The sequence below is a fragment of the Nymphalis io genome, chromosome 5 (genome assembly GCF_905147045.1).
Source record: "Nymphalis io chromosome 5, ilAglIoxx1.1, whole genome shotgun sequence".
NCBI lineage: Eukaryota > Metazoa > Arthropoda > Insecta > Lepidoptera > Nymphalidae > Nymphalis > Nymphalis io.
The window spans coordinates 3,429,070-3,453,463 of record NC_065892.1 but is presented as its reverse complement, the minus strand read 5'-3'; the positions used below and the strand labels follow the sequence as shown (position 1 = coordinate 3,453,463).

Here is a 24,394-nt window from a genome sequence, read left to right as displayed (position 1 = left end):
GATAAGTGATTTTATGCACAAACTCAGTCACTCTTTATTTCCCTCATACTACGTTGTAAATAAATTCATCTAGGAATAATTCTGAGCTCAAAACTAATATACAAAATATTTTGTAAATAAGGTTAATTTCAAATTATTTCAACTCTGTTTATTTAATAAAAACATAATAGTTTTGGCAACCCAACGTAATATAGTAATATTACGCTTAACGCGCTAAAAACTGACCCTTAATTCTGACGTGCATGTGTCTATATTTAGTATAGCCACAAAGGACAAGGCAAACGAAGGAAATTGGTTAAGTAAGTAATTGAACACGAGGATTACCTATTGAAGAAAATATTACCTCAACCAACTTTGGTTCTTAAAACCATAAACATAACGGCAAAAATTGAACAACAAAAGCATTTATGCAACCAGTGCTGTCTCTGCCACATCGACCTTTAATGTGGTTCTTATCACGTTGTAATAGAGGCTATATTTGTTTTAGATTTTATTGCTTAACATTTGCTTGTTGTAGAATCGTTGATGGTTGACGGTTTGTTTACATGTTTGACCACTCATGTATCAGCGATTGGTGTTTCAACTACAATTGAGAAGATATATTAAAATTTAATTATATGATTGAGTGATTTTTAAGTTATTTACTTAGATAAAAATGTGATGATCATAAATACTGGTGTGTTGTCTTGGTGAATATTCGATATTAATTTATATTTACTTGAAGGTAAAAACAATCGTTCTATCATCAGATGTTAGCGGAATTATTGGATGGATCAATATCGTAATCGTCACAAAATAAAAAAATGTAAAGACAAAAACTTTTTTAAAAAAATGGTATATTTCTTTTATATTCTTTTAAATGAGAAAAATAAAAGTCTAATCAGGTGTTAAATAATTTCATTGATATAAAAATCACAAAACACTATAAATATTTAAAGAGCAATAATAAGACATAATAACTTTTATAAAAAAAAATTTAACGGCATCTATTATTAAATTAAAATATATAGCGCATAAAATCAAAACAAAAAGATCATTAAAATAATAAATATTTAAAATGAAAAATATATCAAAAATCTTTTGTAAGAAAATAAAATTTTTCCAAATAAAAAAAGTGAATTTCTTATTACCTAAATATACATACAGCTGGATTTTATCGGTAACACCTGGTAAGTTTGTCTTACATATTGTATATAAAACATAAATATTTGGAAATTATGTAAGCAAGATGTTTAAAATGATGTAAATGCAATATTATCAATATCAACATGCTGTAAAGGATTACACAACCAATGACTTTTTAGAAGATTGCACACCTTGGGAATCAAACGATCGCCTCCAGGTTATTTCAATTAAAAAATATATATATTATTCTGCTATTGTGTAAATTGCCTTTGATTGTAGAAGATGAGACATATAAAAAAACCACCTCCATTGTTTATTTCCGAACCGGTGGTAGATTTATCACAATCAATAAGTAAGTGTAACACTTCTATAAAATAAAGATAAATAATAAAGATATTTGACATTGACTTTTGACTTTTTGTAGGATAACTCGCTTGTGTCTTTAATTACGAATATATTTTACGAAACATGTTCTTCAAAAATAACTAGTGAATACAAAAAATTGTATAATGAGATATGATATTTTCTTTTATAAAGGTACTAAAAATTAAATACTTTTTTCGTAGATTTACTTAGATATTCCTTAGTTTTGTAGGTTTAGATTTTGAACGAGTTAAGCCTTTTGGTTACCGAAAATTGGATTAGATATTCTACAGCCTTAACTGGCTTTTTTATATTTCTCAAATGGACCTTGTGAGAGGGAATGTAACTGTTTACCTATATCGCTTTATCCTTATGGAATTGTCATTATAATAGCTCAAATATATACGTATCTAGCTTAGAATAAAGACAAAATAGAAGTCAGATAAAGTAAAGTCAAATGTAGGTATGTACTTATAAGCAATTTATTCGTCTCAAAGTACTCAAAGAGTCGAGATGACCAATTGGTTAGAACGCATGAATCTTAACCAAAGAATGCGGTCAAACTCGGGCAAGTACAACTGATATCCATCTTAAGTTATGTTTAATTCAACTGTGTCGGTAATGAAAAACATCATGATCAAACGTAGATCCGACCCGGATAAGAATCTACCACATGTGTCGTCCTTTTTTTTAATACTGGAAAAATGCATTACGCGTTTTCCCCGCGGGAACAGTGGGCGGGTATCTATGGCTCGCCGGTGTCCAAGGCGCCGAGTGCGCCCCGAACATCGGAATACCCAATAAAAAACCAGCGGTACCCTTGCCGTCTTAACGAGGAGCGCCACGGGATCGCTTGCGCGTGCTACCGTGACGTTCTACATGTGTCGTCCTTAGCAACCACACAAATATACAAACATGAAAAACACGAGCAAAACTAATTAAAAGACCTTTAGCTTCTTTAATATTTAAAATGATTAAATCTTAACATTTAAAATCCCGTGTTAAATTTTTACATATTTAATTACATATTATCCTTGTTTTACAAAACAAGAATAAAACCTTCGTGCAAGCGTCTGTTGTACATAATATCACTTTTTACAAAACTACAGTTGTTATTATTAAACAAGAATTTTATTCAAGAATTTAATTACTTATCGCTGATTTAAATAAGGTATTCGTAACTTTATTAATCTGTGTATATTTACAAATGTCATCTTCGAACTGCTTATAATCATATTTAAGCAACTTTTTATATACGTTTTGACAAGGTTACGTATGACTCCTTAAATATGTTGTGTTATTATTACACTGAGTCAACGTCTAATGTTTGAATATAAATTATCGCACAATACATTAGCAAAATCAAATGATGAAGCATATGATATCTCAAAAAATTTAATAGAATTTACTTTTACTTTTGTATATGTATGCAGTTCTAATTTTTATAATTATAAAGTAAAACATTATTGAGGTTACATTTTATATATATATATATATATGTGTGTGTGTGTACCTGCTCTCCAAAATAATTTAAGCCCAGCTGTGACATTAATAAGCTTTTATATAAATAAAAAAAATATTGAATACAATTAGTTAATATGCGTAAATTAAATAATATTTAATTTTAGTTAGAAAAGTTAGATTAAAACTTAGATTTCATTAGTTAATAATAACTAAAAACTTATAAAAGCGTGTTAATAAAGTAACCACTGTTATTTTTACATGTTCGATTTAAATTTCGTCTTATCTGTGACGATGCGATTGATCTGACATTTTGCGCGTTTGTGGTTGGTAACAAAAAAATTTAGTGAATTTCTTTTTTGCTTTATACATGGCATTAATAAGCTTGTTTTAAGAAGTTAATTTCAATTTGGTAACCAATTCACTACACCTTTCACCTAGTTCTATATTACACATTTATAATTAGATAACTCCACGCTATAACCCTACAATATACTCACTCAAATATCACACGAATACGCTTTACAACCGGACCAGAATAATCGCATCTGAACATTAACAATGACATGTAATTTTCATAATTCACCGTTGCATTTCAATAAGCTGATTTAAACGTGTAAGCACTCTCTATTACCGTGAAATTAATGATACCATCGAGTTTTGTTAAGTTACAGAATGTAAATGACTTTCATAAAACTATTTTTTTTTATTTGGTCATCACTGGCAAAGATGATCCCATGAGCCTGCCACTACATACTTTATTTGCAAATTTGCCATAAGTCATTTATTCGAGGACATTTTATCTTTATCAGCGATCCTATCGACTGAGGCATTAATCTGTGTCAAATAATCGGGTTTTTTACGTATGTCACATAATTTTTCAATACGGGTATAATATATAGTTGACATTAATATATTGGTTGAAAAAATAATTCTGATATTTGTTGGTTTGTCCGCACGAAGCAACAACGTGTTAGCACTTTACATATACACTAAAAATCTTTACAAACACGCTAGAAATATCCTCAATAGTTGACTAGTTGAGTAGTTTTTGACAATAACCGCTGTCGCTAAAATAGGTTAGGAGAACATCATATCCTTTTTATTTTGAAAAATTCAAGAAACCAAAACCCTGGATAAAAACCAGCATTAGACAAATCATTATTATGATTTTATCTATAAAATATAATGATCGTATTGTTTAACAGAATGCTTTTATTGTAAAGTTGATTTCATGCTTGAAACGGGTCATTATTGATCATAATCGAGAAATGATTATGACTACAATCCTTGATATAATAACTTTTAACTGATATTATAAATTATATGTACGTATACAATATGAAAAAATAAGTTAAATATTTCATTGGTAATATTGTCTTAAAAACTTTACTTCTTACTTTACTACTTTTAAGATTATATTTTAAATATTTGCTGCGATTATTGAAAAATTAACATTATTTGATTGATCACGTTTAAATTTTAATAATGTTTTAATGATTTTGATATAAAATTATTTTAATGTAGTAATTTTTAATATGCCAAGTAAAAGTCGGATAACGTTACATCCCAATGCAAAGGTCCTTTGTAAGTAAAGGCTTAGAGATTATTACACCACACTGCCCCATGAATAAATTTCAAAAAATGTATATCGACACAGGCTTAAGCATCCATTTCAGTATAATATAGTTAGTTTAATCCACTATGACGCGGCCCACTCTTTTTTTTTAAAGGCTACAAAGCAAGTGTACAATCTAGGCTGGAGCGCTCTTCGGTATACTGAAATTAATGTTAAGTGTTGCCTTAGATTTTTTTAAAGATATTTGCTTAAAATTATCATATAATCTGTTTATCACATACCTAAAGATTCTATAATAACAATAATGTAATTTGCAAACAATGCTTTGAGAACATCAAAGTCACTCAATGGACGAGTGTTATTGTGGTTCATGTTCACGATATTTAAATAACACATAATCGTTGTGTTCCAATTACTTGATACTGGTGGCAGGGCTTTGTGCAAGCTCGTCTGGGTAGGTACCACCCACTCATCAGATATTCTACCGCGAAACAGCAGTACTTGGTATCGTTGTGTTCCGGTTTGAAGGTTGAGTGAGCCAGTGTAATTACAGGTCCAAGGGACATAACATCTTAGTTCCCAAGGTTGGTGGCGCATTGATGATGTAACCGAGGGTTAACATTTCTTACAATGCCAATGTCTATGGGCGTTGGTGACCACTTACCATCAGGTGGCCCATATGCTCGTCCGCCTACCTATATTATAAAAAAACTTAAATTGTCTCGTTGATCTAATAGCTACGTTATAAGGCTGTATATCCAAAGTCTTAGATGCCAATCCCAGATCGGGCCAGCACAAAGTTATGGAGATGTTTCGTTAAGAAATTTACAGTAGTTCGACTGCTAACAGCAGCAGCTAGCAGTTTATACTTCCGTGCCTCCTAAAGCTCTTAAAGCATTTATTAATGTCGTGTTGGATTGCAGTCCTATTATGATATGTATACAATTAATTGTGTAACTACGTTAAATAATAACATCCACAATATTATATTAATTTCAAATTATCCAAAGCCATTTAACGTTTATTAACTTACAAATAATACTATAATAATATATTTATTAGGTATTATACTGTTGGTTGGTCAGACCTTCTCCATATATCTTTCATCTACGAAATATTAATTGAGAGATAAATTGTGTAGCAAATAATAATTTGTATTGATGTGTTTCAGTAAGGAGTAATTAAGCTCTTCATAGCGTAATTACAGGCACAAGTCGAAACCTATGTTCACGAAATTGCTTTCTGTCAGAAGTGACGTGACTTCTATTCCTATCTACCTCCATAGAAAACCGTCGATTAACATAGCAATAAATAATTTTAAAATGTCAATAAACAATTTACAAATATAATAAAATTATTAGAAAACGAGCGATATCGTAATACGCCCGGTTAAAACGAATTTCCTTTCGCTATATATTATTTGAAGCCGAGATGGCCCTGTGGTAAGAACGCGTGAATCTTAACCGATGATCGTGGGTTCAAACCCGGGCAAGTACCACTGAATTTTCATGTGCTTAATTTGTGATTATAATTCATCTCGTGCTTTACGGTGAAGGAAAACATCGTGAGGAAACTTGCATGTGTCTAATTTCACTGAAGTTTTGCCACATGTGAATTCTACCAACCCGCATTGGAGCAGCGTGGTGGTATAAGCTCCAAACCTTCTCCTCAAAAAGAGGAGAGGAGGCCTTTAGCCCAGCAGTGGGACATTCACAGGCTGTTACGGTTACGGTTACGGATATATTATTTATAATAAACATACAATGAAAGAAATGAACACCAATTTTTATTAATTATTCTAAAATACGAATACAAATGAAAAACATTCCACACGTCTATACAGACTAATAGACTTACACATAGACATACGTTAGTAAATATACGAAATCTCATTCACGAGTATGCGATAAAGAATTTCAGTCTGAAAACTGCAATAGAGTGTCGTATGACCTGTACCCATGGCGCTGATACTATTAATAACAAAACTTGTTTCCAATTTTTAAAATGTTGTTTAAGTCAGACTTACTAATCTGATTAAATACTAAATGCTCATTGGTTACCCGTTACGTCACGGCTGCTATCGACCATTGACCAATTATATTAAGGCCACAATAATTAATATCATGACTTTGATTATATTTAATCATTAAATCAGACAAGCACCAAAATAAATATATATTGTAGTGTTATTAATGATTAAATAATTCTTATTTTTTCATTGAGTAATAAGTGTTCCTTTCTGTGTTCAATCAACGTTCTAATTGTGTATAAGATAACAAAAATTATCTTCAAATGAATCGATGTTCTTATATTACACACATTTTACAAAGTACTTAACCCTTGGGTACAATAAATATTATAGGTAATCATTAATATTATTGAAGTATACAAACATACAATTAATTAATCAGGGCTGAACGCTTTGTTGAACATAATTGTATATGTACACATGTTTGACTTGTAATTAATGTATTTGAAGCCTATCACGCGTAAGATATAAATTCAATACATGATAAGATTATAAGAAAATTAAAAACTCCATAAAAAGTTATTCCACAATCAACAGCATTAATAAAACGCACGTTGATCCATCCAATACAAAACAAAAGCCAATTATCTGTGACTACGTTTTATCATTATCTGCGCTTAATTGATATCAAACAAATATATCGGACAAGTAAATAATAAAGGCAATTATTGTGTCTGTCACATTGACATTAACTGTGTTAAATTGAACATTGTAACTGTGACTGCTGTTCGTGTTCAAATCGAATCAATATAAAATGGAAAAAAGTATAAACGTATAAAGAAATATTTAATTTCTGAAGTAACGGTAAAATTTGTTAAAATGACGGATAAACAAGAACCCAAAACCAACATTGAAGAAAGACCTTTAAATAAAGAAAAAATACATAAAAAATATAAAGACAAAGGATTTACAGAAAAACTATGGCACATAAAGGAAAACATAACTGTAGAACCATTGCTAGCTGGACTCATTATACCAAGCGTAATATCACGATTTGCAATGGGTAATTTTAATTTGGACAAAGCTTGCAGAGTAAATCTAGGATTTGGAGATGAAATATGTGATGCATTAGTTAAAAGAACAACCAACAATTATTCATCATACGAAAAAGAAGTACAAACTTTAATATCATCAATAGACATTTGGAAGAGTATAATCAACACTGGCTTACCATGCGTACTGATCATGTTTCTTGGTGCTTGGAGCGACAGAACCGGAAAGAGAAAACTCTGCATTTTACTTCCAATAGTTGGTGAAATAGCGACATCTGTCATCAATTTGGTCAATGTTTATTTCTTTTACGAAATACCTGTTCAAGTGACAGTATTTTTAGAGACGTTTTTTACTGCTGTCACTGGTGGTTGGGTGACAATGTTCCTTGGTGTATTTAGCTATATTAGTGACATAACATCGGAGCAGTCGCGAACCTTCAGAGTGGGGCTTGTCAACTTTTGCATGACTGCAGGACTACCAATTGGCATTGGGATGAGCGGAATCTTGCTCCAGAAAATGGGATATTATGGAATATTTTCTATGACAACCGGACTCTTTATCGTTGTATTTCTATATGGATGTTTTTGTTTGAAGGAACCCGATGACTGGCTAAGGGATAAAGGATTACCCGTGGTAAGTAGCAATGTACTCTGTATATTATTTTTTATTAATTTAAAATATATTTCGAATTGCCGCGCCAAAAAAATAATCGGAACAAAGATTGATTTCAATATTGCATGAGGAAACGTAATTAAACATTTTGGTTACGATTTTATTTTTTTCACTATAAAGGTTTTGTGGTAAATAGTCTAACGCTTTAACAGATTTCATATGGTAGCTGTCATTATTACGACATTGTAACGACTGTCATTATCAAAATTACTTAAATTATAACCAGACGCTAACGTGCGTTTCCGAAATTTGTTCAATGTTTTCAAAAAACGTAAACAACGTTTCAAATGTAATAACCTCAACGATATCCTATATATATTTATCAAGTGATACATAAATATATACACATTTGTGTCAATAAAAACTGACAATAAAGAGTATTTCTGAATATTTAAGTGACACCCCCATCCCCAAATCATAAAAGCGATTTCAATAAAATCTTTTCTTTTTACTGATTAGGGCTTTGTGCCCAAATCATCTGATACCTTCCACTGATTTCCTATCGCGTTCTTCGTGTTTGTACAGTGAGGACACAGACATGGACACAAAGCACAATGGTGATTTAACACTTTATATACCATTATAGACTTTTGTTTGCTCTTTGCCTGCCTCTTTACCACATTTAATATCTATTTATTCAAAATAATATATCGAGTTCTAATTTTTGGAAATAGCACATCAATTATCGCGTGTTATTTGGAATGTTTTTTATTAAAAAATAATTGATACAGGCTGTAAAAACATAGTTCAATTTATTTGTAGTTAAATGTGTTATTTATGTTGCTATTTTTAATATATCAGTTTTCTGACGTACCCAGATACTTATATACCTTTAAATTCCAGACAATGGATCTTATTCCTAAATAAATATAATAATGTAATCTCTAGCTTATGAAACCTAACACGTTTATTTATTCTATATATTGTTTACAATAACTAATCAAACAAAACTGTTATAACATAGAATGCAATTACGAGAAGTAATCATTTATACATATTTGATTTATAAAAGAATAGTTGCATGTTGAAACTTAAAATCAGTCATTCTGTCTAAAAGTATGAATTTTATTAATATTTTCACCACAGTGACGTATATCAGATACAAGCTATGAAACATCGTCTTGGCCTCAACATGTTGTGAAATATGAGATAAACTGGTCATCTTTTCATAAGTTACACGATCACTAACAAAACGCACAAACTTTTATATAATATTATATACTTATACCACCAACCCACATTGGAGCAGCGTGGTGAAATAAGTTCTAAACTAACTCCTGGAAAAAAAAGAGAGGTGACCTTAGCCCAGCAGTTGAACATTCACAGGCTGTTACTAATCTTTTAATTTTGTACTTTATCAGTTTCATTTGTAACCTTTAAATTCATCACACACGATGGCTGATGGCTTAACGTACAATCGCAAATCTATTGATAAATAATTTAGTACTAATAGATATGATACGGAAACAAAAACTATTTTAATATATTTATATTTGCTTCAGTTTCATATACATCATTGGAAACTAATAAGTTGAAAAATAAAAATTTAATTTATTTATTCGATATATTAAAAAAAAAAGTAAAATTATACTATATTTTAGCTCGATAGGACAAGGGTGCTTAGTTTGACTACTGTGGCAATCATCCAGAGATCATCGCGAAATTTTCAACGTATCACGACAGTATTCAGAAAAAATTATATATACTATATCACCATTCAAATATTGGGAATGCATCGGCATGTCTAACTCGAACCACTTAGTAATATTAGGTCAAAATAATTATTTCAGCTTGATTAGATTACACAATATCGAATATCAACGGATAAATAACTTTCATTGTGATTATACATTTATCTTTAACTTGCATAAAAAAAATATATAGCGAAACGAAATCTATCCCTATTCACAATACTTGCTAGCGAGCGGTCATCCGAGCGATAAACGATGAAGACGATGCTATGTTTTCAATGTGTGTGATTACTGTGATGTCATCTCGGTGCTTTAAGAACGTTTATGGAACAAAATCCTTCTGTACGATAATCACTCCTAGATCATTTCCTCATCCTATTGCCACTACTAACTATTAACTTCAGTAGTTACGGCCTCTTAATGAAATTAAAATATAAAACTACATTTCTATACATATAAATTTCCTGACGACGTTTTTGATCTCCGCTTAAAACGAAATTCGAGATTGTAGACATAAATTTTTAATTATAATGTAGAATAACCCAGTGGTTGAAACGAAAAGATCGCGATTTCAAATCCAGAATAACGTTTTTAATAATAAATAATACTAGGAAGAAATACAACGACAAGAGAACTTTTGTAATAAACAAATATCTCGTACTCAGCCCATGGTAGATTTATGACAATCAATTAGTAAGTTTCGCTTCTATATTAGATTAAGATTTTTGGCGTTGACTTTAACAAGCAGTTAAATGAAATTTCACGTGTAAAAATCCACAAGCAGTGATTCAGTGAGCTTGAATGAGCTCTTCCATTATTCTCTCTAACAAGAGAGTAAGGAGTTGCTCAGTATTGGGGCATTTTAATTGATAATGTAGTAGATACGATTATGCTTATGGTTAAGTTTATATATATAATATGTCTAAACATAATATTCTTATTACAATACATATTATCATACATAATACCATAATTAACAAAATAAAACGTATATAACAATATGTCGAGTCTTAGAGTTTTAATTATTTCGAATCAAAGGCAATTAATTTTGTCTGTATTATTTGTAGGACATAAAAACATATATTTTGTTTTGCAACGTTTTTTATGTCGAATCCACATTCTCAAACGTGAAGCTATATATAGCTATAAGAATGTGGAATTCACAAGTCAGGTTTGAGTAGCAACACCAACGCATATTGCGAACTGTAATATATATAAATATATATATGTATATATATATATATATGTATAAAAATATACATGTACTAATATATATATATATATATATATATATATATATATATATTAGTACTAGTCATAAAAAAGTAAACTATTAATAGTTTACTTACAAGCCTAGCTTTCATCATAAAATTAATAAATCGTTTTAGGCCTGTCGCTAAGCAGACTTAACTTTTTTATTATAAATAATCTTATTTTTAAACTCTGTAATTGAATATATAAATATATCTGATATATATACATAGATTTAAAGTGGAGTAAATTGTTTCAAAACTGTTAGTTATATAGTTATTTTCATAAATATAGGCCAGACGCATCGAAATCGCAAAAACGTCTTTTTTGAAAATAAAAAACGTGGAAGTTCCTTGGTCTCTTTAGTCTTTATTTGTTTTCGCGAAAGTAATTACTTACCGCGACCAAATATCAAAAAAGGTACCATATGAGAAAGATCGGATCATTTCACACTACTAATGTTATGTAATTGACCAAAATCTCTGAATAAGAAAATATATATGTCAAAAACGTATGGAGTGAATGATTGTTAGAATCATGAATATATTAACTAGTTACGTGTAATTTATACAAACATGTATATTTTTATAGCAGAGATGGCCCAGATGAAATTCTGCCACATGTGTATTCCACCAACCCACATTGGAGCAGCGTGATGGAATAAGTTCCATACCTTCTCCTTAAAAAGGGAGAGGAGGCTTAGCCCAGCAGTGGGACATTCACAGGCTGTTACTGATGTTTATTTTTGAGAGAGTAGCCACTGAGTTTATTGCTGGTTCTTTCCGGTAGCCCCATTTGTAGTAACGTTCGTGGATTGAAACGTAATTTTCAAAGTAAATATTTATATCGATATTTTGATTTGATTTCATTTAATTACAATTAAATGTTTATAAGCTCGTTCACTACCGGTTATCAAGTAATGTGTGTTCTAATTAACATTATCAATATCAAATTACATATCAATACGAAACTATTTAATTACTATTATTTTTATTAGTAATATAGGATTTCGTAGCGTTAGTAGCGTATTATATCATTTTATCTTAAAAAACAATATGGTTTCTTATTTTTATAGACTAGGGGGGCGGACGAGCATATGGGCCACCTGATGGTAAGTAGTCACCAACGCCCTTAGACATTGGCATTGTAAGAAATGTCAATCATCGCTTACATAGCCAATATAAAATTACTGTAAAAAAAAGTATGATATGAGGCTTTTAGACATTCGATAATATTATTAATAGATGCAAATTTTACACTTTTCGAATTTGATCAAGCAACACTTATAAACAATCAAAATCAAAAAAACAAATTGCATAGTTTACACCAAGTGCAAGCCCGTCTGGGTAGGAACCATTCAACCATTACATGGCAATACTTAGTATTGTTGTGTTCCGGTTTGAAGGGTAAAAGAGCCAGTGTAACTAAGAGCACAAGGAACATCGCATCTTGGTTGGTGACGCATTGAAATTGTAATAAATGGTTAGTATTTCATACAGTACCAATGTATATGACGGCGCTGACCACTTATCATCAAATGATCCATTATTTCCATGATTCCAAATTTAAAAAAAGCTTATGTTTTCCAGTATTACTTAGTTTTATATTAAATAAATAAGCACTAAGGATTTCTAAAAAGTAATCTCGTAAGATATTCAAATCGCGGATAAAAGTTTCTATTTGAAGTTCTTCGTTTTTGAAGTTAAAATATTCAAGTTGGTATTTAGGTATAGTAATGCTATACATAAATACCACCGTCTGTAAGAACTCACTTCATTACTCACGCGTAAAATGTAGACAACCGACTTATAGTTTATATACAATTTTTATGTATAATACACACATCAACGTAGAAACCGAAATGTCATAAATATTTTGGTCAATATAGCATTTCACTTTTTGACATTTCACGACTTTTTGTGCCGCGACTTTCGAGTTTGTTCTTATAGAATATATAGCAGCACTTATACAAAAGATAAAAGTTATTTCGAGATTTTTGAAAATTCATATCCTTAGGGATAAAAAGGGATGAAAGTTTTTGAGGTTAGAAACTTAGAAATTGGTGTTTGGACTTTTTATAAATAAAGGCCAGGTGCGTACGAATTATTTGGAGATAGAAACTAAAATAAATTATCGTATAAATTAACATAATACTTTAACAAATATGATTAACATATGCAATCTCTACCTTTAGATAGAAAAAAATAAAACAAATTTAAAATCTACTTCACAAATAATCTTAAAAAAAAGAAAAGCAAGCCGCGGGCTTTCGATTATTAATAATATTCAATTAAGAAGAAAATTCGTTACCCTTATTTACTTTTATTAAAATTTGACAATCCAATAATATCCAATACGAATTCATATAGAAAAACCGAAATGGGTCATAATAAACGGCATGAAATCAATCAATAATGCAAATTCTGTGCATCACATTATGCAACAGCCATTGGTAAATATAATAACAATTGGTAAAATGCAATCAGCGGTTATGTTGGCAGTTATGCGGTTTTATTTAACACAATAATGTGCTTTGCAACGTTCGGACCGCGCTCAAAACCGCGGCCGTGAACGATTTCCACGGCTATTAGCTAATTAAGCTGACATCATTCATCTATTGTTATTTAATATTTTACATATTCATATATTTTTATTTAATTTTAAGTAAGTAACAAAGTATTCCTTCAACAGCCAGGCCTCGTCAAACATAAATAAAGTATATCTTGTACCTATAATAAGAGGTGCTCACACAAACCGGAGCAATTAAAATTATTTGACGGGCCGGTTGGCGTGATTGGTAGATACTTGCCTTTCACGCCTAAGGTTGTGGTGTGTGTTGTTGTGGTGTGTTTGCATGAACATGTCTGTTTGTCCTTATCTTTCTATTTACATTTATTTATCCGTATCTATTTACAAAAGAAAAATAATATATGTTTTATATCAGTTGTCTAGTTTCCATAGTACAAGCTCTGTTTAATTTGGGATCCGATGGCCGTGTGTGAATAACGTCCCAGGATTTAAAAAAAAAATTATAAATTGCAATAAGAGAGTTACTTAACTAAAATCGGCTTGTATAAAGCCCACATAAAAAGGCGGTTTATAAAAATATATTAAATTATATCACATTAAAAGATTCAAAACATTTATCATTCCTGGAAATTGAAAAAATTGTCAATTTTATGTGACTGTTACTTTCACCATTTCTGGTCGATAGAGTTCAATTGAGTGTGTTTTTATATTATGTTATAGTGTATACTATTTAATGTTTATTGATTTTTTCATCTAGGCTTTGCAAAAATACTCATTGTTCTATCAATCGAGCATGTTAGCACCTCAAAATAAACCCACTGCCCGTATCGTGGCCGAGAATCAATTCACAAGTACAAACATTCCCAAGGGTAGGCAGGCGGTCGGCCGCAAAACTTCTGCCAAATCATTTCCTTGCTTTTGCACACTACGCTTATGCTTTGCCAAATAAACGGCATAATGGCAAGAGAATAGTGATGATGATATTGCTTTTTAATTCATACTTCAAATGGTGACGTAAATATTATTAACTAGATTCTGTCCCCGGATTCACTTGCGAGCGTGGGGTTTTGTGTGTTCTAACAGTGTGTATACAAAATATCATAATGATCTGTTGAATAATTAAGACGTAAAAATATAACAAACAAACTCACTTTCGTATTTATTTTATTAATAAGGATAGAATAATAAAAAGGTTCGAGTATAAATGTATTACCTCTATTACATGACAATACTACACGACACGACAGAATTACTCTTTTCGGGGACAATAACTCTTTAGTGAAACAGGACGACTTTAACAACGATTTTTTTTTTAAATGATCATTGAGAAAATTCAAAAATATATACAATACACTTCAGAATTAAAACGATAATTTATCATAAAATAAATTAAATTAAGTTCCTTTATCGGTTCTTTTCGGTCTAAGATATTTTTTTTCCGAACCGATACCTGTAGTCGTAGATTTTTAATACTCAATAAGCAGACACGTTGCTTACGAGAGACTACCGATGGCTGAGGTCGAATTAAATAATTAATTTTCAATAAATTTGCAATTGACGAAGCGAAACAAAGCTTGCAGATATTCAGCTATTTATTATTAATATTATTATTAATAATAAATACATCGTTTATAGCAAATAATTGTATTATTATATAATTATTTATAATATATGTATTGTAGTATTGTGTTTTGTGTAAATATGAAAGCCTAGACATAGCTATTAACTTTTTTTATATACTAAAAAACACATATATAAATATTCAAAGATGTAAAGATTTAAGTACTCTGTCATTCGCAGAAAAACAACTTCAACCAATCATTATTAACATCAATACCGCTTCACATCTTACGTAACCATTCGACGCCCTCCAATTCCACGGAAAAAATCAGAGCGTCCAACAACGGCCTGTCTCATTCCATTTACATATTTCAGATTGAACGAAGCGACAACAAGGGGGTATCGTTTTTCGATGTGACGCACGTCCTGGATACTGTCAGCGTCGCGTTCCGTGAACGACCCTCAAACAGACGGTCAAAAGTGATCCTCACTCTTCTAGCTGTGTTCATACTGTTCGGGCCATCCATGTGTGAGTAATACGTGACTCGTTTGCTAAAGATTTAGCGCACACAACTTCAGTTTAAATGTTACTTTTTGACTTTCAGAAGTCACGTTTAACGATATTCTTTTGAGATGAGTTAGAGGAGCTGATATTTACGGTTCCAAGCGCATTGGTTTTTTTTTAAATATAACAACATTTAACACTTATATTAAAAATAGGCGATTAATTGAGAGAAATAATTTATTTTTCTAATTATTGATTTGATTAAACATTTTCAATATATGACAAATCATAAAACGAAATAAGTTTTTTTTTTAAATTATTTCAACCTGGCGAGCAAATGTGTCACCTGATGACAAGTAATCATCATCTATAGACAGTGGCAGTGTAAGGCATATAAGATGTTACATCCCTTGTCTATAATTATACTGGCTCACAGCTCACAAACCGCAATAGTAACAGAATACGCATCACCTTGTAAGCTAATATTGTAATCATAATTCATTCCGAGTTCGATAGTGAAGAATGACATTGTGAGGACTCGTGACAGCTAGGACTTACGATATTTGCGCTACCCTTATATATCTAAAGTAAGTAAGTAAGTAAGTCTAATCTCACTTCGCGTGAGAGCGCCCGTAAGAAGTCATTATTAGTGATAACCGCCTTTGCTTGCAATTTTATTAACTTTAATTATATGCTAAAAAAATATTTATTATATATTAATAAAGTTTGTTTGATTTTGATGCTACGAATGTTTATATTATAATATACGTCACACACGTATAGATATATTTTATTATAAGGATGGACCGCAGATAAAGTAATACATACACGTACATTGTCAGCTGTATATAGCTGATTAGGTCTTAATAAATATTTTTAATCCTGTAATTATAAAATGATGTGACATACATCGTATATATTTATATTTTTTTTACAAATAAATAAAATATTCAATAAATCCAGTAGTATCTCAATCATACATGATAACAACATGATGTTAAGCTAATTCGACAATAACAAAAAAATAAACAATAAGTATTAAAAACTAAATGTACTTCATATAACTATGTGATATAAATTTTTTTATCCTTTATCATACATATTTAAATAAGAGAAATCTTAGCTCCATAGTGGTATATTTACTGTCCAGTTTTTTAAATATATATTTTTTTATACTATAGGTAGGCGGACGAACATATGGGCCTAATGGTAAGTGGTCACCAACCATAGACATTGGTATTGTAAAAATGTTAATCATCGCTTACTTCGCAAATGCGCCACCTACCTTGGGAACTAACATGTTATGTCCCTTGTGCCAGTAATTACTCTGGCCCACTCATCCTTCAAATCGGAACACAACAATACCGAGTACTTCTGTTTTGCGGTAGAATATCTGATGAGTGACTTGTAATCTACCCAGTAAATGTAGTCTACCCAGACGAGCTTGCACAAAGCCCTACCACCAGTAAATAAGTTATTATAGTTTATGAGTTAATTTCCTTTTTTCAAAACGTATGTGTATAAATTGTAATTATTTTTCAGCGGAGCACATTATATTCTATCTGTTCGTGAGAAATCGCCTTAACTGGGACATGGTTAAATACGGCCTCTTCACAAGCTATTCTATAATACTGCATTCATTTGGTAAATACAATATTTCAAATATTATTTCTATCGTATTATCTTTAAGTGGACGTGTAAAGGGGAGAAATGAATGATATATATAAAAGAGTGCTAAGTGTGTATATGGGGGTATAAAAGAGGGTGACTGAAAAAAATTTGATGAACTAAGGAACGACATGTGCAACTTAAGATATGTCAAAAAAAGCAATGTAATTCAGACAAAAATAAAGGCAGAAATTTTAAAATATATTATTGTTATATAATAAACCTAGCACAAGATTCGTGCTTCATTTATGATAAATATGAATTATAAATGCTTAGAAAAACATTAGAAACGCTTTACTATATAACTAATAAATAAGTTTTTTTTTTCATAAATTACAAGTAATAGAATGTCTATTCAATACAGTCATATAAATAAGAGAATACTGTATATAACAATATGTATTTTAGACGGAATTCATTCATAATTTCATCGTCATATTATTTTACGTTATGATTACCTTATTCTACGAGACTAGCCTTGTCTATAACATATTTAGATCCTGATTTGAATCATAATCAAAATATACATAATTTATTCAAGTAGACTCAAGCACGAGTACTTTTGATTTGTTATTTTACAAGTTTATACTAAATTAAAGCTAACAATTTGGAATATATATATATATATATATATATAAATGGATCACCTGATTTTAAGTGGTAACCACCGCCCATAGAAATTGGTATTGTAAGATATATTAACCATCCTTTACGTCGTCAATACGTCACCAATCGTGGTTATATCTCTTGCGCCTGTAGTTACAATGGCTCACTCAGCAGTCGTGTTGGTGACCACTTACCATCAGGAGGCCCCATATGCTCGTCCACTTACCTATTCTATAAATAAAAAAATATTCCACTAAACGGCACCAACGGATCAGTGAAGACACCTCCTCACGATATTAACTTCTCTGCTAAGCCAGAGATATCTATTCCAAATGTTTTCCAGGACTTGAATCCGCAAATTGTGTTATAATATTTTATTTTTTAAAAATACTTACAAAATAATCTTGAACAAAATAAATATTATTGTCTAAAGATTATACCAGATTAAAGAACATTACTTTTAAAACCTTTATTGAACTTAACTGGAAGAATACGTTTATAAACGAGAGAATTCTTTGCTGTCCAAACTTTGGTTAAAAAGTTTTTTTGTTGCGGTAAAAGTTTTCGGGTACGTTTCTAAAAAATTACAAAATATGTTTTGTATATAAAACTTTGAAATTTCTCGATTTAATCTTATTAAAATTTATCAATGTGAAACAATGTCTAGAAAAATGTGAAATGTTATCGCCGAGAAATAAAAATCACATTTCACAAAGCATTAAGTATCTCTAACAACTGTATACAGAGGTTATATATAAAAAAAAGTTTTTATTCCTTTTTCAAATTTCAAATATAGTCGTTTTTGCATTAAATTTGCTTATATGGTAAAGTGAAATATATACATTATGTGTAATATCTTTAAACATTTAATTATTCTGTACGTGTGTAGGCTTAAATTGGACTCGATGGGTGCGAGGCGATTGGATTCCAGTATTTTATCTAACATAAAAACTAAATAAAATATGTTATACCCGTACGAAGTCGGGCTGGCTAGTACGATTTAAAATGATAATAAGTGTACGGTTGTCCGATTAAATTTTTGATCAAAGCAGGAATAAGTGCGATTACACGCCTCGTATAACTTGAACAATGTTACGTAAAGTAGGAAGCGACGTTTCTATAAAGCTCGTTGCACACTCACTTGTCCACTTTGTAGTTTTTAACTCTAAGCTTTATAACTACGAATAATGGACATTCATGAGACTACTTATATTGCTATCTCTGTAATTGCTGTGTAAGTTGACTACGAAAAGATGTCGTAGTAATCATTTAAAATCACATAGTACTTTATTAAAAAATCGGTACTAAGCTGAAGAAAAAACTTCATCCATTCGACAAATTAATCCATGAAAATAAAGTCACTAGTCATAAATTGTTTAAGTAAAATCTAACAACAAATTTTGAAATTAGATTCTAAAGCAAATGTTTATCGAAAAAAATAGTATAATTTATGTATATTTTATAAATAACTCTTTTATATTTTTTAAGCTCTTAAATAACTGTATTATATTGTATAAATATAACTAACTTATTTCTTTTACAGGAGCCATGTTCTCTATAACCATTTTAAGCCGAAAACTCCAGATCGATGACTCGCTTCTTTGCCTCGTATCGGTTGCCAGCAAATTCGTCGGATCGCTTTGGACAGCCTTCGTCAAAACAGATATAGAAATGTATTTAAGTATGTGTTGACTCTTCAAATTAATATAAAAAATCTCTATCTATTTATTGTATTTTATATAACAATTGTAATATCATAGACAGCCACCGATCGCATGTCTGCTAAAAAGAATTATTCAAGGTCAAAAGTCAAAAGTATCGGTTCTTAAGCATTTTTTTCCTAAGTAATGAGTGTTGTCAAGTTTTAAATAAATATTTAGTATTATGATAAATATTTATTTCTTGGAAATAGTAGATCATGCAATTCAATTCAATTATCTACAAAAACATGTATATATACTTTTTTCTTTGAACGACCGTTCCTGAGATACCACAATTCAATTCCATTAATATTGAAAAAATAAAATGCCCACGTCTGACGATATATACGTATAGGTAGCCTGGTACATAACCTGAAATGTACTTGCAGGGGGAAAAAAATTTGTCCCAGAAATATGTCGCTTTAAAAAAAGTATAAAATTTGCTTCCCACGTTCACATTGTTAAGCACTGGTACCACAAACTAAATGCAACTAATGAATGGAAAGAGAAATGGACTTTATTTTACAATATCCCTGAATTTTAATACTTACTTATGTGCAATATGAATCACGACTAGTTCTCGCTGACATTTTCAATATTAGTATAGACAATATTTCATCTCTATGCGAATTATAGTAAGCTTACCGTTATTTTCTTGCCTATATTGACCGGATCTTTTTCATTTTGTTTTTAGATAGATCAATTATAATTCTATTTTTAAATTTTTAAAATCATATATTTTCAGTTCCAGTGGCTGAGCTGCTAAATGGCACCACGTTTACGTCTTTACGCTCAATTATTTCAAAATTGGTCGACAAACAGGAAACTGGTAAGTGGCACATTACATCATACATGCTGGCCACTTCGCGTTACGTTTATTAATCACCAACTTTTTTACCGAAAATATTATTGAATTAAATTTCATATTTATAAAATAGTTTCTGGCTGTATACAAATTTACGTTTGTCTGTGAATCATTAAAACAAGTTTTCTATTTTTAAACACATGGCTTGCCTTTTGTTCATAGTTACAAATCTATAAATAGCATGCTTCTACTAATGTATGAATTTTGTTTTTCTGGAACAAATAAATGGTTCAGCTTAGAGTAGAGAAATGTTGTTTCGTTATTTTATTATATAACCTCTTAAAGGATATGAGTCCAGTACGCTTCCACTTGATATAATCTCTATAAATATTATACGTTTTCCAAAAATAACTAATAATTATTCCAAAAATTAACCTTAATGTGTACTTAAGCTACAAGTTTAAAATTAATATTTATCAGGTGTTTTAGATTCGATGTGAGCCATTTAAGGTTAATTTATCGTTATAATTCTAAGTAAATTTATAAATGATATAATTTGTATTTTAAATGTGGATTTAAAATAAGACCGTCTCGTCTCAATTTGAACCCTTAGGTCGTTTAAGCTTAATGAGACTGCTCAATTGTATTTCGAATTATAATATATATAGAATAATACTTACATTAATATACACTAGATTAACGAAAATTTACATAGTATAAAAGTTATGTTAGTGTATTTTATTTAAGTATAAATTTGTTCCATAGCTAAAGTGAACTCATTATTCTCACTCACCGAAACTTTGGCGTCACTGGTCTTCCAACCATTCTACTCTTGGCTCTACATGAAGACGCTACATGTGCTGCCTGGTGCCGTTTTCATTAGCAGCGCAATCCTGATCGTACCAGCGTCTTTTATTCTCGCGTAAGTTTACTAATATCTCTTAAGCGGAAAACTTTTAACATTCTTTTCAACTGTCATCATTGGACCGAAAAAAAGACAGCATATTTTATGGAATAAATTAATCTTAAACTAAAAATAACCGGTTTCAATTTGAGCGCATCACATTGGCGAATTTCTAGTTTCACATTTCATCATCGCATATTTTTTTACATTATATATCTGAAGGAACCAGTGGTACCCGAGGAAACCCACATAAAAAATTGAGAAATTCTTCCACATAGGACGGAAGAAATTTTGAAACATGTTTTAATCTACAGTAGATTAGCTTGGTCTATAGTCTTTATAAAGATAAATTATTACTTTACAAAAAACCCCTTTAAGGATAAGGGGATTTATTAAATATATAATAATATATTTTTAGGTAAATATTTATATTATAATATCTTGCATATATCGTTTTGTAAATTTTAAATCGCTTGTTTTTACAGATCATTTTATATACAGCATAGGATAGAATTAGGTAAATCAAGGAAGAAAGCATTAGAAGCTGAAGATAAGAAAGAAGCGGAAGGAACAAAGTTGCCTGAAAAACCTCAAATAAATGAAAATTCAGCAAACATTGACTCAACGCACTTATAGCTTTAAAATTTATATATTGGAAGAATTAATTGACTGTTTGTATGAAATTGTAAATCACTTGTTTAAGAAAGATTTCTTTTAACAGAAAATACATACAAATGTTTTATTGTTTCTTAAGTTAAGTTATATGAAATTGTTTAAGGAAAATATATATATACAAATGTATACAAACATATCATTAAAAATCTATTTGGAATTGAATTACTTATGCCAGGAAGTAAACTGGTACGACAATAAATCCAACATGAGTTTTATTGAAAATAGAAAGTTGATAAGCGAAACAATTTTAATATTATATACTCGTATATATATATAATTCTGAAAGGCGATATTTTTAATAAAAACTTTTAAAAAAAAAATTACTACGCACTGACATACTAGACAAAGACAGGAGTAATTTGTTTTTGAAATTGGGACTGGTTTATTCCTTAACGTTGCGCACAAATTCAGTGGAAATTTTAGCGTTTAAAGAAGGTTCACCTCAAAATCCGAGATGGCCTACTGGTTAGAACGCGTAGAATCTTAACCGATTATCGTGGGTTCAAATCCGGATAAGCACCACTGAATTTTAACGTGCTTAATTTGTTTTTATAATTCTGCCGCATGAGTATTTCATATACCCGCATTGGAGCAGCGTGGTGAAAATAAGCTCCAAACATTCTCCCCAAAAAAGGAGAAGAGGCCTTAGCCCAGCAGTGGGACATTCATTGACTGTTACTTTACTTTACTTTCACCTCAAAAATAAAATGAATCAAATCAAACCAAATCAAAATAAATTTTATTCAAAAAAGCTCTTGGGAGCACTTTTGAATCGTCGTGTTACAGGATTCAATTGAATGTCAAGAAAACTCTGTACTTACTCAAATTAAGTATATATAATCAATTATATATAATTAATATATGGAAATCAAGGAATACTAACTCCACGCAATTTTATCATCTATGAATGTATTATTTTATTAAGGCTTATACATTATTTTTTTAGGGTCCCGTACCTCAAAAACATACACGGAACCCTTGTATAATCACTTCGTAGTTCGTCTGTCCTTCTGTCAAGGCCCTTTTTCTCAGTTGTTTGTAAATGTGAAATTAATATCAAATTTCCTCTAAGTTCTAATCAACTTCTAAGTCGACACAATCAAAAGATACGACCACTTACGCCCAGTTTATGTCGCATATTTTAACACCTGCAAGGGTATCAAAACTTGTATCTTTATGTTTATTTATAGTTCCTGTGGTTTTGTACATAAAGACAAAAAAAAAACACTTTTTGTCCCTAATGAACATTGGGTGTCAATTAGTATTGATAAAATCATATTCAAAATATAATTTTGTAATATAAAATCAGTATTTTAAAATCGCGTTTTACGTTAGTGTAATTAGTGAGGATTGGATGTAATTAAATACAATTCAATGATTATAGTACATATTATGGTTATAATAAATATGATATAAAAGATAACGTTAACATTAATGAGTATTACTCAATTAATTATCAAAGCTGAAAGTATTTGTGGATTTTTTTTATATGCGCCGGGATGGCAAATGACTCTACTCCACCTGATGGTAAGTGGTAGTAGAGTCCAAACTAGTAATATTATAAAAGTTAGATTTATCAATCTTCCAAATGTGTAAATAGATAGTATTGTCAATTTTTTTTTTTTTTTTTATATTCGACGGGAGGGCAAATGACTCTACTCCACCTGATGGTAAGTGGTAGTAGAGTCCAACCGCGACGACGGCCAGTACAGTCGGGAAGAATGTTCTGTACTAGCCGTCCCCACCTTGCCAGCCCGCAAGATGCCTCTTCACGCCTCGTCTGAAGGAACCCGGGTTGTAAGAGGAGGGGAACACGTGAGCTGGTAAGGAATTCCATTTTTTGGAAGTGCGACAAAGATAGGAGTTGCCAAATTTCTTTGTGCGCGATGGAATTGATGTCACAGTTAGGCGGGGACATCTAGAACCAGCTCGCGTGGACTTAAGAAGGAAGGGGGAAGCAGGAATTAGAGAGAATAATTCCTCAGAGCACTCGCCGTGATACAGTCGATAGAAAGCGCTCAGTGCTGCTATCTCACGACGCAATTGTAAAGGTTCAAGGGTGTTTGTGACCTTTACGTCGCCAATAATGCGTACGGCACGTCGCTGCAACCGGTCCAAGGCCTCAAGTAGGTACTTAGCGGAGCCATCCCAAAGGTGCGAACAATATTCCACGCAAGACCGTACCTGTGTTTTGTACAGCAGGCACAGTTGTTGTGGCGTGAAAAAGCGCCGCACCTTGTTCAGAACTCCGAGTTTCCGTGAAGCTGTTTTTATAATA

General features: G+C 30.9%; 1 protein-coding gene across 1 annotated transcript; it reads left to right on the top strand.

Annotated features, from left to right (window-relative positions):
- The first annotated feature begins 614 nt into the window (after positions 1 to 614).
- On the top strand, positions 615 to 22,915 carry LOC126768496 (proton-coupled folate transporter-like). The gene is made up of 8 exons (XM_050486650.1): positions 615 to 724; positions 7,095 to 8,183; positions 15,629 to 15,782; positions 17,301 to 17,402; positions 19,576 to 19,713; positions 20,478 to 20,561; positions 21,303 to 21,459; positions 21,927 to 22,915. The coding sequence occupies exons 2-8, from the start codon at positions 7,377 to 7,379 to the stop codon at positions 22,075 to 22,077; spliced, it is 1,593 nt and encodes a 530-aa protein (XP_050342607.1). The 5' UTR covers positions 615 to 724; positions 7,095 to 7,376; the 3' UTR covers positions 22,078 to 22,915.
- Positions 22,916 to 24,394: the final 1,479 nt, after the last annotated feature.

Excerpts from the sequence above, each read along its gene's own strand:
- LOC126768496 (XM_050486650.1), top strand. The coding sequence starts at position 7,377 with ATGACGGATAAACAAGAACCCAAAACCAACATTGAAGAAAGACCTTTA. Across the intron at positions 8,184-15,628 it reads GGGATAAAGGATTACCCGTG|ATTGAACGAAGCGACAACAA; the intron begins GTAAGTAGCAAT and ends TACATATTTCAG. Across the intron at positions 20,562-21,302 it reads GGTCGACAAACAGGAAACTG|CTAAAGTGAACTCATTATTC; the intron begins GTAAGTGGCACA and ends TTTGTTCCATAG.